At 35.5% G+C, this 20712-nt stretch overlaps 1 protein-coding gene across 3 annotated transcripts in view; it reads right to left on the bottom strand.

Moving 5' to 3' along the window:
- The window catches only part of Kmt2e (lysine methyltransferase 2E (inactive)), a 90150-nt gene that overhangs the window by 36739 nt on the left and 32699 nt on the right, over positions 1 to 20712 (bottom strand). For all 3 annotated transcript variants that reach the window (XM_090332942.1, XM_090332944.1, XM_090332943.1), the window contains 5 exons: positions 15583 to 15697; positions 14021 to 14250; positions 8461 to 8541; positions 3808 to 3866; positions 2274 to 2446 (listed from right to left, as the gene is read on the bottom strand). In XM_090332942.1, coding sequence (XP_090189068.1) covers positions 2274 to 2446; positions 3808 to 3866; positions 8461 to 8541; positions 14021 to 14250; positions 15583 to 15697 — 658 coding nt within the window. The remainder of the gene's footprint in view (positions 1 to 2273; positions 2447 to 3807; positions 3867 to 8460; positions 8542 to 14020; positions 14251 to 15582; positions 15698 to 20712) is intronic.

Raw genomic sequence — 20712 nt, 5'->3', positions numbered from 1 at the left:
AAGAGAAAAAAGCATGAAATTTCAAAGGAAAAATCAGTTAAGACTAAATCTGGATATCAATGACTAAAGATGCCAAAAAGACTTTACAAATTGTACAATGCTGGTACTGATACACATACATATTTAAAAAAAAAGAGTAAAGGATGGTTAAGAAAGATAGAAGTCTGGTATAAAGTAGAAACAATGAAAGAAAAATTGTATAGGTTGATTCCTCATGGAAAATGCTTTGGTCCAAATGTTTTCCAGACTAACTAGAATTTTCATAAAGTTTATTAATATATTCAAAACTGTGCCTTGAAAGTTCAAGGTACCTATTCTTTTAATCCAAAATCTGAAAACTTTTGAGTACCATTTCTGGAATATTTCAGACTTTCCAAGTAGGGATGTTCAACCCATAACAGAAGCATATATAAAATATATATGTTGACAATAATGTTATGAACTAAAATAGCCAAAAATCAATGTCTTTTAAAATTTCACTGTTGTGTTAATGTTAATACTTGTGTCAAGTACTGCTAAAATATCAACAATACCTTTAAGGATTATATGAATGTTATAAAACTGCCATCTGTCTAGAATATTAATGGCTAACATTCACATTTTCAACCATTATCTGTAAGTTTAGGCTGAATAAAAAGCAAAAGAATATCATTTCACTCTAAACAAAAAAGCAAAGTAGGCATTGTTTAAGCTCAGTTTCTGGATTTTACTCCCTCCCCCTCTAAATTCTCTGAAATATTAAAGTCTGAGAAAGTCTATTCCCTTTTACATACACAACAATATTCTGAAATAATTATGACACAATCAAGACCCAGGGTTTATTCATTTTGAATACCCACAAGTCATTCCAGCCAGAGAAAATGAACAAACTGTTTTATTAAACCAAATGATGTAAAACAGAAATATACAAGATTCAGGTTCCAAGTAACTTTTATACAATAAAGAAGTAATTTTAAGGCATACACAAAAAGGTAAATCAATACCTATGTGTAAGTTACTAACCTGTAAAAAGCACAAACAATCTGCATAAATTACAATCAAAGATAAGAAAAATAATAAAGCAATATGTGGTTAGCTGCTGGAATAAAAGCTCAAGTGCTATGACAGAATGCAAAGAAAGGTTGAATGGAGAAAAGCAAATATCTCTGAAGAAATAGTACTTAAGAAGAGTCTTATTATAGTAGTTTAAAAGATAAAAGGTGAAGAGAATCCTTCAAATAGTAAAGGAAACAGCATAAGCAAATATGGCTAGAAAGGAAAAGTAAAATTTGGTAACAGTGAATTGTTCAGATTGGATAAAACATAAGTAGAAGAGTAATAAAAAAGGATATAGACATACAAACAAGGATCACTAGATAGTCAAGCTGATTTTAAATGGAGATGAAATTAGAAAATGAAAAATACATTTAAACACGTTATCTATTTAATATCAAGTTAAAAGTCTTTGTTTTGAAGTCTTGATTTTTATATCTAAGTATAATTTCACTCTATAATATCAATATAATCTTTGTGAAGTCTTTTTCTTAATCATATCTAATGAAAACATTCACTGGCACATATACTCACACATTGCTTGACAGGTATACAGTCTGACAAATGTGTTATTAAACTATTTTGCCCTTATTGCAAAGATCATAGAATGTATTCAAACCAATAGTATAGCATACTACACACATAGGCTATATGATTCTAATGTTATTTATGTGTCTCAACAAATCTGAACGTAGAAAGGATAGAGTAGAAATACTGTGATAGAAAATATTATGATACCTTATAATCTTATTGTATGTTGCTGAGAAATTTCAAATTTAATGCCATATTACTGACAGTTTGCTGGCAAAGTATTCTAGAGATAGTTTAACAAATTTAGGGGAAAAAGCTCTGGTAAGCAATTCAATAACTAGGAAGCCCTATTCAAATGATAAATATTAAACAAAAGGAGAGCAGCTACAAGTTGCTTTATATAGTAATAGGTAATTAAAATTTTAGAACTATTATTTTTCTTTCCTAAAACACTAGCCTGGTTCAACTGTAGTTTAGGTATTACATTCTATCACTAGACTCAGAATGATGTTTTCAAAGGAAGTGGCAGTTTCTTTATTCTATTTCAATCACTAACACATTAAAATTTTAAAGTAAGTTTATTTTAAAATTTTATTGACTTTTTAATCCTTCCAGTTCTTTAGTTACTATCCATTCACTCTCACTGTGTTACCTTATAAAATCCAGCTCATTTGTCTTATCTACTCAACTAATAAAAAGCAAAAACGTACTTTTTTACATTTTGAAAAGTTTTGTTCTTTTTCCCCACTTTTTTTCCTTCTTTTGTCATTAACCTTGGAGACTCTTGAAGCAGTTAAGGTAATTGAAGTTGGAGTATGCTGAAATGCAGTATATAATTCCACAGGAACTTCATCACCACTCTCAGTTGCACTAGTATCACCATCTTCAATGCAAAACAAAATTACACATTTACTACTTCCTTTTCAAACAATAAAGTAAAACAGCATTCCCCATAAACAAGTATTGTTTTCTCAATCTTTCTAAAAATTCTTTACTTGCTTTATTCAAAGTAAGATACATTTAAGTGTAAAAATCATTCTCATACATTAAACAAAATAACTATATACTGTGAAAAAGTGACTATGAGAAATAGCACTTGCCAAGTGAAATACAAAATCCCTACTAAGGGGGATTTAGTCATTACTAGCAAAATTATACACACATCCTTTGAACTAGTCATCCTAATTTATAGGAATCTACATAATAAAATAGCAAGGGTACAAAAACATTATGCAATTGAATTTCAGAGTACTGTCACAACAAAATGTCCTAAAACGTAAGGATTTAATAAAGTATGATTATTAAAAACCACCTGTATGGGGTTTTAAGCCAAAATGAACATGCCACACAAAATTTAGAAAATGCTGCCCCACCATCTCAAAAGAAACCTTTTATATACAATAAAATAATGGGTTACTAACTTTGCAGAGTGTGTTTTAGTTGTTTAGAATAATAAGCTGCAGACAGGCATTGATGGCAGTATAATCTTAGCTATTAAAGAGGCAAGTTTGAAGTTAGCCTGGCTAGAAAAGTCTGACTTACCTGTAATTAGCAAAAAAGCTTAAAGAAGTAGTGGTATAGCTCAAGTGGTAGAGTGTCAGCCTTGAGTAAAAGGCCCTCAGTTCAAGCCCAACTACTGACATGAATAAACAATAAGCAACCTATGTGCAGGAAAATTATGGATGATTTTTTTCTCCCGGGGGGCTGGAGGGCTGGTCACGGGGCTTGAGCTCTGCAGCTCAACGCTAGCACTCTACCACTGAGCCACAGTGTCACTTTCAGTTTTCTAGTGGTTAAATTGGAGATAAGAGTCTCATGGTTTGGGGGGAAAACAAGATGATTGGGTGGGGGGGGAGAGAAACGGGGACAAAAACATGAGAAGGGGTATCAATGTGTGAGAAGTAATGCACCTACTATCTGGTGAATGAAACTGTAACTATACATTACAATAAAAAAATAAATTAAAAAAAAAGTCTCATGGTCTTTTGTGCCTGAGCTGGCTTTGAACTGTGATCCTCAGATCTCAACCTCCTGAGAAGTTAGGATTATAGGCATAAGCCACTGGTGCCCATCAAGACTAATACAAAATAGTATTTTAAATACTAAATCCATGTAGCAGAATATTTAGCATCTATATATGAAATTACAAATTATACCATCAAGATTCTTAAATAAGGTTAGCTCTAAAAATATGAACGTACTCCTCACATGAATTTTAATTTATCATAGGTCCTTTTTACTTACCAGACATATTTTCCCTTTTCCGGCGTTGTAGTAGCACCGCCCTTTCTTTATCCAAACTCCTACATTAAAATAGTAACATGGTATTTATCAAACTTTCATAAACCTAGATATGAACCAGACATTTTCAATTTGATGGACTTTCTCATTTCTTTAATCAATAGTGTAACATATATGCAATATCTCTTGCTTTCATGATAAGGTTACCAGGAGCCAGGAATTTAGCCTTGTGGTCAAGTGCTTGCCTAGCATGCATAGAGACCCCAGTTGGATTCCTCGGTACCACATACAAAAAAACAGAAGTAGTGCTGTGGCTCAAGTGGCAGAGCTCTAGCCTTGAGATAACCCAAGCACAGTGAGGCCTTAAGTTCAAGCCCCAAGACTGGCAAACAAAAAAGAAAGGAGGAAATGGATGACGGGTAAATGATACTATTCGTTTCTGCTTTGGAAGTAATTTTTTGCCTAGGAAATGAGTACATTACTTTCAAATTCATTATTTAGAGCCAAGAATTAGTTCAAACCGCAAACTGATTAAGGTAAATAATATGATATAAACTAGTCCTCAAAATATTTTGACTGTTTTTTGAGACAGGATCTTACTATTCAGCCAAGGCTGGCCACATGAAGTAAAATATTCCATTAGCATAGCTTCTATCCACTGACTATCTCATCCACAGTAATTCTATTACATTGTTTCTCAGTTTTTTTTGTTATGTATGTACTCATTCATCCAGATTTAGAATTACAGATTATTAAATAAGAAAATAAGGCCTCTAAACTAAAACCTCTACAACTCAGTAACATACATTTTTTAGAGGCTACTAGGATATAAGGAGTATCTGAGGATTATCATAATTTCCTTTCTAATAATTACATCAATTTTAACAAGTTGTTCCTGAAGTCATTTTGAAAAATTTAATAGCTTTCACAAAGTAAAACTAAAACCCAGAAAAATCTCAAAAACAAATTTAAGATTAACCTAAACTATTTCTCAATTAAGTTGGTAAAACAAGTCTGCCAAATACTATTTTGGTGGGGAAGATAATAATCATGCTTAATCATACTTCCACAAATAATAGACATTGGATATTGGAATTCAAAATTGTACAGCTCCTACTGAAAAGAACTGGGAAATAACTGACAAAATTTTACACACACAAGTGCCCCCCCCCCCTTTTTTTTTTGCCAGTTTTGGGCTTAAGCTCAGGGCCTGAGGATTATCCTTGGATTTTTCTCAAGGCTAGAACTCTACCACTTGAGCCTCAGCACCACTTCTGGCTTTTTCTAAGTATGTGGTACCAAGGAATCGAACCCAGGTCTTCGTGTATGCTAGGCAAGCACTCTACCACTAGGCCAAACTCCCGGCCCACAAGTGCCCTTTTATAGTTAAAAAACCCACTTCTATTAGCAGTGAAGTGTCCACCCAAAAAGGATTTTTTTGAATAAATTATATGACAGTCATGAAAAAAATCCCTTAATGTTATAGAAAGAAATCAATCATTTCTCTATCCTACTATGAAGTCATCTTCATCATACATTTAAAGAAAAAAATGTAGCAAGGACTACATATAAAATATTCTGTTTACCTAAGGAGGGTAATACAAATACATATTTGCATATAATAAAGCAAGTAATAGGAGGAAAAACAATTTTTAATGTTACTTTCAGAGTAAAAAGAATACAGATGGAAAGTATATTTATTCAGATATACCTTTTTCACTACTACTTACATAATATAAAGTAGGTAATTCTAAAAGTACTGGGGATTGAACTGAGGAGCTTGCAGTACTCAACATTTCAGCTAAGCTCCAGTCTTTTTCAGTTTTTCAGACAGAACCTCTTGCTAGCTCTTGCTAGGTTGGTCTAGAATCTTGATGCTTCTACACGCGTGTCCCTATTCTCTGGGATGACTTGTATATACCACCACAGACAGCTCCAGCAATTCCTAAAACACTGAATTACTCGTATATTTCTGGTGAGAATAGAAACTGGCATGTATATTTTGGAAAAAAGGTTGACCACTCTCATAAGACTGAGCTATCACATTTTGGAGTATGAATCCCAGAAGACAAAAAAGAAAAGGAAAAAAAAAAAACCTAGTTTCACATAAAAATATTTACAAGAATGTTTATAGCAACTGCATTTGTAGTAACCAAAAATTAAGAAACAAACCAAATATTGTTCTGTGGATGAGTAGCTTAAAAAACCATGGTACATGTGACATTATTCAGCCCAAAACAAAACAAAAGAAACAATTAGATTGACACATCCAAGAAACTGTAGGGCATCCAGGAAATTATGCTAAGTAAAAACACCAATCTTAGTAAGTCACATATTAGGTAATATACTATGTTATTTTACTTATGCAATGATGTTGAAATGACAAAATTATATGAGTACCAAAAATCAGACAAGAGGTGAGAGGGAAATATAAGAGCCAGGATAATCTGAAGTCTATCTCATTGCTACTTTCACTACTTTTATTAACACAAAATAATTCATTTGTAATTTATTTTGTAACATTTTGTGATTTTTTTTAGCAATACTGTGTTCATACATAAGAAAATTTCAGTTGATGAAATGAATAAAATGCATGCTTTCACTTAAAAAAAGAGGCAGCATGAGGATACCCTTGCATTTATGGAAATGTTTATACCTTAACTCCTTGACTGTACCATTATCAAAAACTTAATTTTAACATTGTATTAACAGTTTCATGAGGAGAAGCCAAGATTAGACAAAATCTCTACATTATTATGCAAGTGTATGTGAAACTATATATAAAGCTTAACATAGAAAATTAAAATTGATTGCAATACCGTAAGACTATATACAGTTTGTTATAATCACATAGTACACTCTCAAGGAATTTTGAACTTAAGTACAATTAACTGATTCTATGCACTATGGACCATATCTCCAGGGGAAGAAATTTCTTTTTTTTTTTTTTTTGCCAGTCCTGGGCTTGAGCTCAGGGTCTGAGCACTGTCCTTGGACTTTCTCAAGGCTATAGCTCTACCCCTTGAGCCTCAGCACCACTTCCGGCTTTTTTCTATGTATGTGGTACCAAGGAATCTAACCCGGGTCTTCGTGCATGCTAGGCAAGCACTTTAACCACCAGGCCAAACTCCCGGCCCCAGGAAGAAATTTCTAAACTGTGTTACCTATTATATTAATGTTGGAGAGGTGGGTGGTGTTACTCTGAGATTATTATATTCTTACATGGGATTAAGCAGCCTAGTAATTTTGAGACATTGTAATTATATAATTTTTATCTTGATGAGAACTTGAATAAAATGTAGATCTAATATTAAAAATACACAGACATGAAATAAATACCTGAATATCTAAATCTGAAATGCAATTTTAGCTATAAATTCGGATATTTTATATTTAAAAGTAAACAAATATATAACTTTTAGTAATTAGTAATTATTCAAACAGATAGATCTTGAGTTATGCCTTTTTTTTTGAGGGGGGAGTCAATCATGGGGCTTGAACTCCAGGCCTGGGCACCATCCCTGAGCGTCTTCTGCTTAATATTCTGTCACTTTGAGCCAAAGGGCTACTTCCAGGTTTTCTAGTAGTTAGACATAAGCATCTCAGATGCTTTCAGGTGGCTCCCAACCTCAATCCTCAGATTTTAGCCTTTTGAGTAGCAAGCTAGGATTACAAGCATGAGCCACCAGCATCTCACTGTGTTTTTACTTTTAGATATATTATACACTTCCATGCATCCTGGCTCCCCAAGAGGCAGAGACTGGGAGGATTATAGTTTGAAACTAGCTAGAATAAAATGTAAGGCCCCATATTTCAACTGATAAAAAGCAGGGTGCAATGGTGCATGCCTGTGATCCCAGTTACATGGGAAAAATAAACAGAATATCTAGCTTCCACAAAGAAACTGAAACAAAATAACAAATTAAAACAAAGGAGTTGAAGGTGTGGCTCAAGTGGGGGCAGCGCCTACCTACCCAGCTAGCTAGTACAAGGCCCTCTTAAGCCACAGAACAACATAAAGGGAAAAAAAGGTTTTAAATAAACAAAAATTGGGGCAATAAAAAACTTCACATACGATAAGAGAAAGACAGATATAGCAAATTCTGTATATAACTAAGAGAGAGTCTTATTAACTATTTAACATGGTGTATTTCAATGAAAAACATGATGCCCCAAAATTTAGAAAATACACTTTTAATAGATTACTAATAAAATCCCTGTCAATAAAAAAATTCTTCCTGATTTAACATGTCAGAATACAAAAGTACTAATAAAAATGAAAATATAAATGTTAACATCTAGAATCATAAATCTGAGTTCAAGTACTAATAAAAATAAAAATATAGGGGCTGGGAGTTTAGCCTAGTGGTAGAGTGCTTGTCTAGCATGGATGAAGACCCAGGTTTGATTCTTCCGTATCACATACATAGAAAAAAGCCAGAAATGGTGATGAGACTCAAGAAGTAGAGCTCCAGCCTTGAGAAAGTGCCCATGACCTGGGTCCAAGGCCCAGGACTGGCAAAAAAAAGAAAAAAAAAAGAAAAAAGAAAAAAAAGAAAAGAAAATGAAAATATAAATGTTAACATCTAGAATCATAAACCTGGGTTATTTTCTCAGTAAGATCACTAGCAATCTTATCAGGTACAGGCCACTTACCTTGGCTGACAACGTTCACATAGATATGTATCAGGAATATGCTGCCTGTCAATCCCCATGCAGTCAATATGTTGCCAAACACTTAAAAAAGAAAAAACAAACAGAACATATAAAACATTCAAATCAGTCTTATGTTAAAAATCTGGCACTCCAGTTAATTATTGCTTAATAAGCTCCCACTTTTGAGCTTAGCACTCTAAATATAGGTCCTTAGGAAGATATAATTTTTAGATGAACATAAGAGAGTAAATTTAAAATAAACCTTTAAAACAAAGATCTTAAATGTAAAAGATAAAGGTTATATTATGAGAAACCAGAATATGTCCATACTGTGTGGCATTTATGGGAAAAGCACCCTGGAGAATGGACATAAAGAGAACCTCATTTTGTGAAATAGGAAGAAAAGGTTATCATTTCAGGGTCAATATATACAAAAAAAGACTCTTCATTTTCTGAAATCAAGAAGGGTAAACCTGGTCATTTTCTCTGTGAATATTTAACAATTTTTGTGGCATTTAGAATTAAATGAAAACTGCTAAGAAAACTAAAGGAAAGACTATGAGGTTTTTTCTAACACTTCAAGCTTAAAAAAGGACAGAACTACAAAAATGCCAAAGTCACTGAATAGAAGAGGCATTCCACAGGAACCAAAATAAACTTAATTCTTTTTTTCTGGTGCCAGTGCTGGGGCTTGAACTCGGGGGCCTGGTACTGCCCCTGGGCTTTTGTGCTCAAGGCTAGCACTCTACCACTCAAGTCACAGCTCTTCTTCTGAGTTTTGTTTAGGTGGTTAAATGGATGTAAGAGTTTCATAGACATTTCTGTTTGAGCTGGTTTTAAATCCCCATCCTCGGATCTCTGCCTCATGAATAGGTTAGGGATTACACGAGCCACCAGCACCTGGCTAAACCGAATTACTTCTCAATTTTTTTTTTTAATTTAATTTTTTTTTGCCAGTCCTGGACTTAAGCTCAGGGCCTGAGCACTGTCCTTGGATTTTTCTCAAGGTTAGGGCTCTACCACTTGAGCCTCAGCACCACTTCTGGCTTTTTCTAAGTATGTGGTACCAAGGAATTGAACCTGGGTCTTCGTGCATGCTAGGCAAGCACTCTACCACTAGGCCAAACTCCCGGCCCCACTTCTCAATTTTTTATTTTTATTTTTCAAAGGGGAGGGGACTCCAGGGTTTGAACTCCAGGCCTCAAATTTCCTTGTTGTTCAGCTGGTGCTCTACCATGTAAGAAATACCTCCAGCCCAGCTTTGTTCTGGTCATTTCGAAGATGGAGTCTCGAAGACTTTTCTTGCTTGGCTACAATCCTCCAGATCTTAACCCTGTGAGTAGTTACGATTACAGGTGTGAGCCCTAGGAGCCCAGCTCTTTATTATTGCATTTTATTGCCAAAATGTCAATTGTCTAAAATTGGTACATATGCTAGTTTCCAAATGTGTTTGCTATTCCTTACATAATTAGCTACTTCTAACATAATACTACTAAGTTGCAAGTATGTTGTTCTTCATTTCAACTGAGAATGCTGCAACAAGAACTCAAGAGAATATGGAAGTATATAATAGAAAATACACACAAAAGTGCCAAAAAAAAAAGGGTGAGGGAATGACAAGGAGTATTAGAATAACATGTTCAATTTAAGGAGAATCAATGTCATGCAGACAACAGGAGTAAACAAAGTAGAAAATAAATGATCAGATCTGTAGGTGTCAACATTGGAGGAGTATAGGGCAGTAGAGGAATATTGAAAAAGCATAAACAGGAAATGTAAATTAAGACAGAAGAAAGATTAAGCTTAGCATCATACTAAGGTTGTGCAACAAAAATGCAGGAGAGGAGGCAACTGATATTGAGAAATTGATAAGAATAGTCACTGAGCTGGGCGAGGTGGCTCACACCTATAATCCTAGCTACTCAAGAGGCTGAGAGCTGAGGATCGCAGTTCAAAGTCAGTCCAGCACTAAAGACTGTAAGACTCTTATCTCCAATTAATTTTTAGAAAATGAGAAGTGGTGCTGTGACTCACGAGTATAGTGGTAGCCTTGAGCTGAAGAGCTCAGGGACAGCGCCCAGGCCCCAAAGTTCAAGCCCCATGACCCACCAAAAAAAAAAAAGTCACTGGGAAGCAAAAACCTTGAATAAATCAAAGACTACAATGTACTCCATTAAATCATATCATCATATCATCATATGATATAATCATACAGATCTAAGAAGTCCTTAAAAAGTCAGGAGCCGATGGTTCACACCTGCAATCCCAGCTACTCAGAAGGCTAAGATCCGAGGAACATGTTTCAAAGCCAGCCTATACAAGAAAGTTGTGAGTCTTATTTCCAATCAATCACCAGAAAACCAGAAGTGGCAATATGGCTCAAAGTGATGAAACACCAGCCTTGAGCTGAAGAGCTCAGGGACAGTGCCCAGGCTTAGAGTTTAAGCCCTGTGATCAACAACAACAACAACAACAACAAGAAATCCTAAAATCAATTTCACTATTCTCTAATAGAGACAACTATATATTATATACAAGTTCTTATAACTGAATCAAAAGAAAAACATTCCTGGGCCAGGAGTTTAGCCTAGTGGTAAGACTGCTTGCCTAGTACCTCGGTACCACATACATAGAAAAAGCTGGAAGTGTGCAGTGGCTCAAGTGGTAGAACGCTAGCCTTGAGAAAGTCCTTGGCCAGTGCTCAGGTCCTGACTTCAAGCTCCAGGGCTGGCAAAAAAAGAAAAACATTCCTTATAATTATGTATTAAGATAAAAAATTTGCCAAATGGTATATAATTAATCCCATTTGATCAGTTAAAAATTCTTTTTGCATTGATCCTAGCTATGCACAAGCATTAACTCAAAATGGATCAAAGACCTCAATGTCTGACCGGAAACCTTAAAACTGCTACATGATTGACAGGGAGAAACACTGGAACTCATAGGCATGGGCAAAACATTCCTGAACAGAATCCCAGGATCACAACAAATTGGAGAGAGACTTGATAAATGGGACTAACTAAAAATAAAAAGTTTCTGCACAGATAAAAGTATAGCCACAAAAGTAGAGAGACAGCCAACCAACTGGGAAAAGATATTTACCAATAATACATCTGACAAATGCTTAATATCCAGTATCTACAGGGAACTCAAGAAACTAATCTACCCCAAACCCAACAAACCATTCACTAAATGGGCAAGGGAAATAAAGACTTATCAGAAGAAGAGATTAAAATGGCAGAAAAGCATATGAGAAAATGCTCATCATCCATGGTCATAAAGGAAATGCAAATAAAAACAACCCTAATATACTACCTTACCCCAACAAGAATGGCCAAGATTTTGAACTCAGACAATGACAGATGCCGCTGGGGTTGTGGAGAAAAAGGAACCCTACTACACTGCTGGTGGGATTGTAAACTAGTTCAGCCACTCTGGAAAGCAGTGTAGAGGTTTTTTAAAGAACTGAAAATTGACCTTCCCTATGATCCCGCCATACCACTCTTGGGTATCTATCCTGAACATCATAACTCAAGATATGATAAGGACACCTGCTCAGCTATGTTCATCTCTGCATTATTCACAATAGCCAGGTGATAGAAATAACCCAGATGCCCTACTGCAGATGAATGGATACAGAAAATGTGGTATATATATACACAATGGAATTCTACATAGCCAACAGACAAGATAAAATAATGGCATTTGCAGGGAAATGGATGAATCTAGAGCGAATCATGTTGAGTGAGACAAGTCAACAAAAGGCGCATAGTATCCTTAATATGTGGTGATTAGATCCAAACAGTACAAGAGCAAGGACTCAATAGTTGCGTACCCAATGCTATGGACATGGTACTGGAAATATAGACACAACTACATAGACATAATAATTTGTGACTATAGACATAATGTTTTAATACATAGATTAATATGTATCTATGACATACAAACCCTCAGCCTAATTTTAATTACGTTCAAAAATCTAAGTGCCAGTGATTGTATATAGTGATTCCCTTCTTGAGTACTTGTTTGTTAAATACATCATTTGAAATATGATGTAAAAATCAATGTTAATAAATTAAAAAAATTCTTTTTGTTGGGTACAGTGGCTCACGCATATAATCCTAGCTACTCAGGAGTCTGAGATCAGAAAGCCAGTCCAGGCATTAAAGATCCTGAGACTCTTATCTCCAATTAATCACTAGAAATGGGAAGTGGGGCTCAAGGGGTAGAGCAGTAGTCTTGAGCTGAAGAGCTTAGCGAAAATGCCCAGAGTTCTAGCCCCAAGACCGACCAAAAACAACAACAACAAAACCTCTTTTATTAGTAGGACTGGCTATAAGAAGAAATGAGCATTTCTAATCTAAGAAAAATATTACATCACTGAAGTTCTCTTTTAGGTTTTATCTCCTGAATAACTTCTGGGGTATTTACTCATGGTCTTGATGTATCCCAGGTATTAAAAATTTAGTTTTAAGGCAGCACAATGGCTCACACCTGTAATTCTAGCTACTCAGGAGGCTAAGATCTGAGGATCACAGTTCAAATCCAGACCAGGCACTAAAGTCTATGAGACTCTTATCTCCAATTAATTACCAGGAAACTAGAAGTGGGTGCTGTGGCTCAAGGGGTAGGGCAGAAGCCTTGAGCTGAACAGCTCAGGAACAGTGCCCAGGCCCAGAGTTCAGAGTCAAGGCCCATGATCAACTAAAAAACAAAACAAAGAAACAACAAAACACACACACACACAAGAATTTATTTTTAAACTTGAAAGGTATACTTACATTCAAATATAGGATATAAGCCATACTACTTCAGATCAAATTAATAGAGCTATGCTATGCCATAAGAACTAGACCCAGGAAATTCTGCAAAGCTACCAAACATTCCTGCCTGTGTATTACTTACATATTCTATACTCCCCAGCCTATGCAAGAGATTGACTCAGTAACTTTAAGGTTGAAATCCTAGTGTTCCCTCTCCATCATCCCCATATCCCTCCCACAAACTAAAAAGATTAAAAAAAAAAAAAAAGGAAACAAAGGGAAAGAAAAAAAGGAAATGGAGAAGAAAGGAAGAAGAGAAAGAAAGAACCCCACTTTCTGTCCCAATCACACCTTCTCTAGGGGAGGAGGCCTTTCTTGGTGGTTGAACCAGGGTTGGGGGAGGGGAGACTGGTTCTGGTTCAAGAAGACTCCAGAGTGCTGCAAGGTTCAAGTCAAAAGGAGGTAAGAGAGTCAGGTCAAACAAACATCAATCAAATGTTTAATTCTCCCCAAACTGGAATACCACAGTTGATTATACTGTACAAATTAACACTAAAAGAAATAAAAGGATTCAATTTATATCATTTCTACTACTATATATATACTTGGGTTACTGCTGAACTAAGTGTAGAATTCTAGACAGCTTTTTTCAATAGGTTTTTTTTTTAAGAAAATAGATTATACATTGATGTAGAAGTCCCACTTTAAAAGAAATTAATTCCTTTAAAACGATGTTCTTCTTAAAATTATCAAGATTAGAAACATTAAAAAATTAATGGTGCAAAACATTTTACCTGCATTTGTCACAACAGATCATGTATCCATCATCATGTGTAAAACCACATATGCACCTGGTCACATCAGTACCGTAACTTCCATCCTCAGATGTGCTGATTGTAGTAGCACTGGAAGTTTCATCAAAATTAGGAGTGGTAAATATGCCTACTTCATTTTTGCTAATAAGAACTGATGGAGGAGGGGAAGCTGGAGGTGTTGGAGGAGGACGAGCACCATAATTATGGTCCTGAATAATGGAACACAAAAATAGTACTGTGTTAATTTAAATGACATTGCCTAAGCATTTTAATAAAATGTACCCTTAATCTGAATACTTAAAACATGATAACTAGCCTACTTCTTCTTTAATACCTTTAAAATAATGACTCAATAAAACCAAATTAGTAAACCAGTGTTAAGTGAAAAAATAACTGCCTATAAGGTAGAGGTGGTCAATATTAAATCTCCCTCTGCTCCAAATCAGAAACTACTTTTATAGTCCTTTGGTGACATAAAAGCTTTCAAGATAAAATAGGAGGCAAAGTGCTAGTAGCTCATTCCTGAAGTCCTGTCTACTCAGAAGGCTGAGATCTGAGGAACTCAATTCAAAGCCAGCCCAGGCAAAAAAGTCATGAGACTGTGATCACCAATTAATCATGGGGCAGGGAAGCCAGAAGTGAAGCTCTGGCTCAAGTGGTGGAGGACTAGCTTTGAACAAAAAAGCTAGGAGACACTGCCAGACCATGATTTTAAGCTCCAGTATTGACACCAAAAAATAACAGATGATATAGGATCATGATGTGAAAATAAAAGGTAAAAAATAAAATACTGAAGAATATAGAGGCTAAAAACAAAACAACAGAGGATAATCAACAGCTATGCTTTCATATTTCTCAGCTATGAAACAGGAATGAAAATTATCTTACAAAATTGTTTTCAGGGACTAAATGAGATACAATATGTACAGACATAAAGTCTAGCATATAGTTAATATTGAGTAAAGAACTATAAATTTACTATATAAAGAATTAAAGTAGACAGAAAAATAAAACCTTACATATCATATCTAATCTTTTTATTGAGGATAAAAAAGTATAACATCAGCTAGGTGCCAGTGTCTCATGTCTTCTTGTAATCCTAGCTACCCAGAAGGCTGAGATTTGAGGATCACAGTTTTAAAACTAGCCCAGTCAGGAAAGTCTACAAGACTCACATATCCACTACACTAACAAAAAAAGCTGGAAGCAGAGCTATGGCTCAAGTGACAGAGCACTAGCCTTGAACAAAAAAGGCTCAGGGATAGCACTCAGGCCCTGATTTCAAGCCCCATGCCTCCCCTCTCCCCAAAAAAGGTATAATATCAGCATGAATTACAAATAGATCTCTGGGAATTATCTCTTATACAATTGCAGTCCTTTAATGATATGGTTACTTTTAACTATAAATTACATACCTAATTGTTTAAATATCAAGTAACTGTGCTTTTTAAAAATAGTTTTAAGTAAAAGTCTACACATACTTTATTTAAACCTCTAACTTAAAAAAAATAAGTCCATCCAGAGAAATGTTTGACACTTACCGCGTAGGGCAAACCAATGTAACTGTGTGAATGATGTGAGCTGCTGGTATATAACTGGTGGGGATAACTGTTGGATTTCTCAACTACCACAGGGCTAGCTTCTACGGATTCTGGTCTGGGGAGGAAAAAGTTCCATCAATGAGAATTCCATTTTAATCATTGGTTAGTTTTTTTAAATAATTTTTAAATTATTAAATACTTATACTAATACAGTGGCAATACAAATGCAATATGTATTTATAGTAGATTATAGATAATGAATATCCTATCTAGATTGTGTCATAACAAAAACCTTTGTTTAATAAGCAAATTACTTGTTCTGTTTCAAGTTCAAATGTAATTTTCCAGTAGATGAATGAAGAGAGGGCTTAGAAGGCAATCAAAATACAAAGCATGGGGCCAGGAGTGTGGCCTAGTGGTAGAGTGCTTGCCTGGCACTCTAGACCCAGGTTTGATTCCTCGGTACCACATACATAGAAAAATGCTGGAAGTGGTGCTGTGGTTCAAGTGGTAGAGCACTAGCCTTGAGAAAGCCCAAGAACAGTGCTCAGACCCAGAGTTCCAGCCCCAGACTGGCAAAAAATAAAAAAATAAAAAAATACACACACACACACACACACACACACACACAGCATATCCTACAAAATTTCTAGTGAGGAAAGAAGTGGGTTGAGAGGGATAGGTGAGAATGCTCAAAGGGGTGACATCACTTCCGAAGCATTGTACTCAAACTGCTTTGGTGAATGGCAACTCCTGTGTACAACTACTTAAAGATAATAAAAGCATTTTAATGTAATTTTCTGAGAGACTAAACTTTATAAATTATATCCAGTGGTACAGGAGATATTTGCGCACAAGGTAGTAAGAAGTGGCAGAAAATGAGTTAAGCAGGACTAAAGGCACATCTACATAAACCTTGACTTGAATGTAGAACATTCATTTCAGTGTTCAAAACTATATTTTCAATGAGCTGAAATAAAACAGGACCTTGGGAATATCAGTAAATGAGTGGACCCAGACCTTTACCCTTAACCAGCCTTCTGACTTAATGTTATACTCTAGCTGGCCCTAAGGATAACAGCATACAAAACAATTTATAAGCTGAGCACTGGTGGCTCCTACCTGTAATCCTAGCTACTCAGGAGGCTGAGATCTGAAGATCACAATTCAAAGCTAGCCCCAGCATGAAAGTTTGTGAGACTCTTATCTCCATTTAACTACCAAAAAAACAGGAAATGGTGCTGTGGCTCAAGTGGTTGAGCACTAGCCTTAAGCTGAAGAGCTCAGGGACAGTGCCCAGGTCCAGAGTTCAAGACACATGACACATCAAGAACAAAACAAAACAACAACAAAAAAACTATAGTTAACTTTTTTAGCACATGGTTCCCCCTTGACAATGTCCCAAGTTAGCTCCAAAAAAGGCTGCTTTTGTGAGAGAGACCTAGTTTTCTAGAACCGGTAACTTGAGGTTCTAAATGGTACTATAGGAGATTACAAATTTCTAACATTCTGAATAGCCTTCACGTAATGTCTATGCTATGAAATGCTTCTTAGCTTTGAAATTAATACATATTCATGTATAAAATTTAAATGCAATGTATAAGAAAGCAAAAGGTCATTGAATCCCAGAACATTCCCATATTAATGCCAGGTTATCCTACTCTAAATTTCATTTATATGTAAAAATATATCTATACAATTTCTAAAACCTAAGCATACCACAATGTTTATCATTTTTGAGTGTTAACACACAGGAACCTTATTTTTGGCAATTATTTGTTTCACTTTGTAAATGTACTATAACTTAACCATCTTAATAATTGATAAATTATTTATTTCATTATTAAAAGTATCCTGTCACAGAGTGCCAGTGGCTCATGCCTGTACTCCTCAAGAGGCTGAGATCTGAGATCACAATTCAAAGCCAGCCCAGGCAGAAAAGTGGGTGCTCTAGGCGCCAGTTGCTGATGCTTGTAATCCTAGCTACTCAGGAGACTGAAATCTGAGGATCAAGGTTCAAAGACAGCTCAAGCACCAATGTCTGTGAGACTCTGACTTCCAATTAATCATCAGAAAACCAGAATTGATGCTGTGGCTCAACATGGTAGAAGAGTAGCCTTGAGCTAAAGAGCTCAAGACCAGTGCCCTATGATCAACAACAACAACAACAAAGAAAAGAAAGAAAAGAAAAGAAAGAAGAAAAGAGAAAGAAAGAAAGAAAGAAAGAAAGAAAGAAAGAAAGAAAGAAAGAAAGAAAGGGAATGAAGAACAAAAGAAAAAAAAAAGTACGTGAGATTGTTGAATAAACTACCAAAGAGTCAGAAGTAGAGCCATGATTCAAGTGAAACAGCACCAGTGTTAAGCAAGAGAGACAACATTCAGGACTTGAGTTCAAGCCCCAGTAACAGCACAAACAAGTATCACCGTGTGCTTGCCTCATATATGTGAGGATCAAATTCAATCTCCAGCAGTTTTAAAAACAAAAAAATGAATCCTTTAAAATTCTTTAAAAATTGCATGAGAAGCAGTTTTAGAAACAATAGACAATGCTATTATTACAGCAACATTTTTAAAACATGGTCAAAGTAGAAAGGTTTATGAAATATTTTCATCAAACTATGTGGTATATTACTAAAGAGTATGGGTGTAACTTTGGAATTTTGGTGTAGCCACTAGTTAAGAATAAAATCAAATTTTAAGTCCAATGTAGCTACGTTCAAGCATATGTGCTTGCTTAATGATGTCTCTCTCTATATACATATATATATACACACACAGATAGATAGATATAGATAAGCTATAGGTAGACTTGTAACAGTCCCTGATTCAAATTTAAGGTGCAGCACCCAGGCCCAGAGTTCAAGTCCCACAACCTACCAAAAAAAAAAAAAAAAACTGAATCAAATTTAAGATGCAATACTGATAAACTGGCTATGCATAAAAGTAAAGATAAGTATTAAGATCCTCATGTCTAATGTCTGTATTTATTAAAAGTAATTTTGAAAAATAAGCAAGCACCAGTAGCCTACACAGTAATCTTAGCTACTCAGGAGATTAAGATCTTTGGATTATTGTTTGGAGCCAGCCCAGGCAGGAAAGTCCATGACATGCTTATCTCTAATTAACTACCAATAAGCTGAAAGTGGAGGTGTAGCTCAGTGGCAGAGCCCTATTCTCAGAGGAAAAAGGTTAAGGAAACCACCCTTGAGTTCAAGACCCAGTATAGACACAACAAACAAACCTTAACAGTTGTTTTAAAATTTATTTTAAATATTTATGTTTTAAGAATTTCCCACGGTCATGAGCATGGCCTAGTAGTACAGTGCTTGCCTAGCATGCATGAAGCCTTGGGTTCAATTCTTCAGTACTGCACAGACAGAAAAAGGCCAGAAGTGGTTCTGTGGCTCAAATGGCAGAACGCTAGCCTTGAGAAAGTACAAGGATAGTGCCTAGGCCCTGAGCTCAAGCTTCAGAACTTTGGCCGGGGGGGGGGGGGGGGGGGGGGGGATTGGGGGGTAAGGGGGATGTTTCCTCAAAAGGCTGAGACAATAGGATAACAAACAAGCTCAGGATGGCATTTAAAACCAGGAAATAACTAAAAACCAGGTTTTTAAAGAGAAGAAGGACTGAAATAGAATCTTAAGCAACTCCCAATATTTATAGTTGACTTAATAAATTAACTAAGTGGAAGGAAGGAATAACCAAATGCTGAGAAACCTAGATAAGAGTTGACTACTTGATAATACAATTATAGTGTTGTACAGACTAACAACGAATATAACTTTTAAATATGCTACCTAGAATAATAAAAGTAGGCAGGAAATTTATCATATAATAGGTGTATATGGTTGAATTTAATAGAAAAACTAAAGGTGAAGAAATGGGACAACATAGGCCAAAGTAGAGAGCAAAGACTTTGAAAATATATGAAATGGATTAAATCCAGAAGGCAATGGGGCCTACATAATAAAATTGATGTTTTTCTATTTTAAAAGGGGAAAAACAGTATTTGAATATAAACACAAAATTTTCAATCTTGAATATCTGTTCCTAATACTTAAAATACCTAATTTGTTACAAGCCCTAAACAGATATTACTTAATGAATAATTCAAAATGTCTATATAGTTGCTACATTAAACAGTCTTGACACCGAAATAGTCATATACACAGGTTGAGGCATCTCCAATCCAAACATTCATATTGTTCAAAATCCTATTTCCCATATATTTTTAAATAATTAAAAGAAGGGTTACATTATATTCACCCGATAGAAGGTACGTATAATTCAAACACTGATACCCTTTCTCACATTTTGGTCTGTTTTATAACTGCTCTAAATCTAGGATTTGAGCACCACTGTTGGATTAGGGATGCTCAGTTGAAAGCTGTAAAAATATCCCCTTCAGTCCCTATAAAATATGAAATTTGCAGCACTTCTTGTCTCAAGCATTTTAAGAACTACTCAACCTGTACTTGCTCAAGCCAATGATATCAAAGGAAAAAAGAACTGATTTTAAAAAATTACTGGCACATAGATTTTAGAACATACTTGTATATAGATTCACTTCTTGAATACTACTTGATTGTTAAAGATGACATTTGAAATGTGATGTAAAAATCTTTCAAAGAAAAATTGGGGCTAGGAGCATGGCCTAGTGGTAGCATGCATGCCTAGTATTCACAAAGTCTTGGGTTTTATTCCCCTGAACCACATAAAGAAGTGGCCCTGTGGTTCAAGTGGCAGAGTGCTACCTTTGAGCAAAAAGTGACCAAGGACAGTGCCCATGCCCTGAGTTCAAGCCCCAGGACTGCCAAAAAAAAAAAAAAGTCAGTTGTGGGGCTTGACCTCAGAGCCTAGAAGCTGTCCCTGAGGCTCTTTTCTCTCAAAGTTTTGGGCCACACACTACTTCTAGTTTCTGGTAGTTAATTGAAGACAAGAGTCTCATGTACTTTTCTGTCTGCATTGGCTTTGAACTGTGATTTTCAGATCTCAGCCTCCTGGGTTGGTAGGCATGAACCAGCACACCTGGCCAAACATAGTATTGAGGGGAGAAAAAAACCTACTTTATCAAGATTCATCTTCTTTAAACAAAGAGGCTCACTGAGCTGTATCTGGGTGCTGCCTGAG

Source organism: Megascapheus bottae, chromosome 5 (assembly GCF_031878675.1).
Source record: "Megascapheus bottae isolate mThoBot1 chromosome 5, mThoBot2.hap1, whole genome shotgun sequence".
Classification (NCBI taxonomy): Eukaryota; Metazoa; Chordata; class Mammalia; order Rodentia; family Geomyidae; genus Megascapheus; species Megascapheus bottae.
The sequence above is the reverse complement of the archived record's forward strand: the minus strand, read 5'-3'. Positions and strand labels throughout refer to the sequence as shown.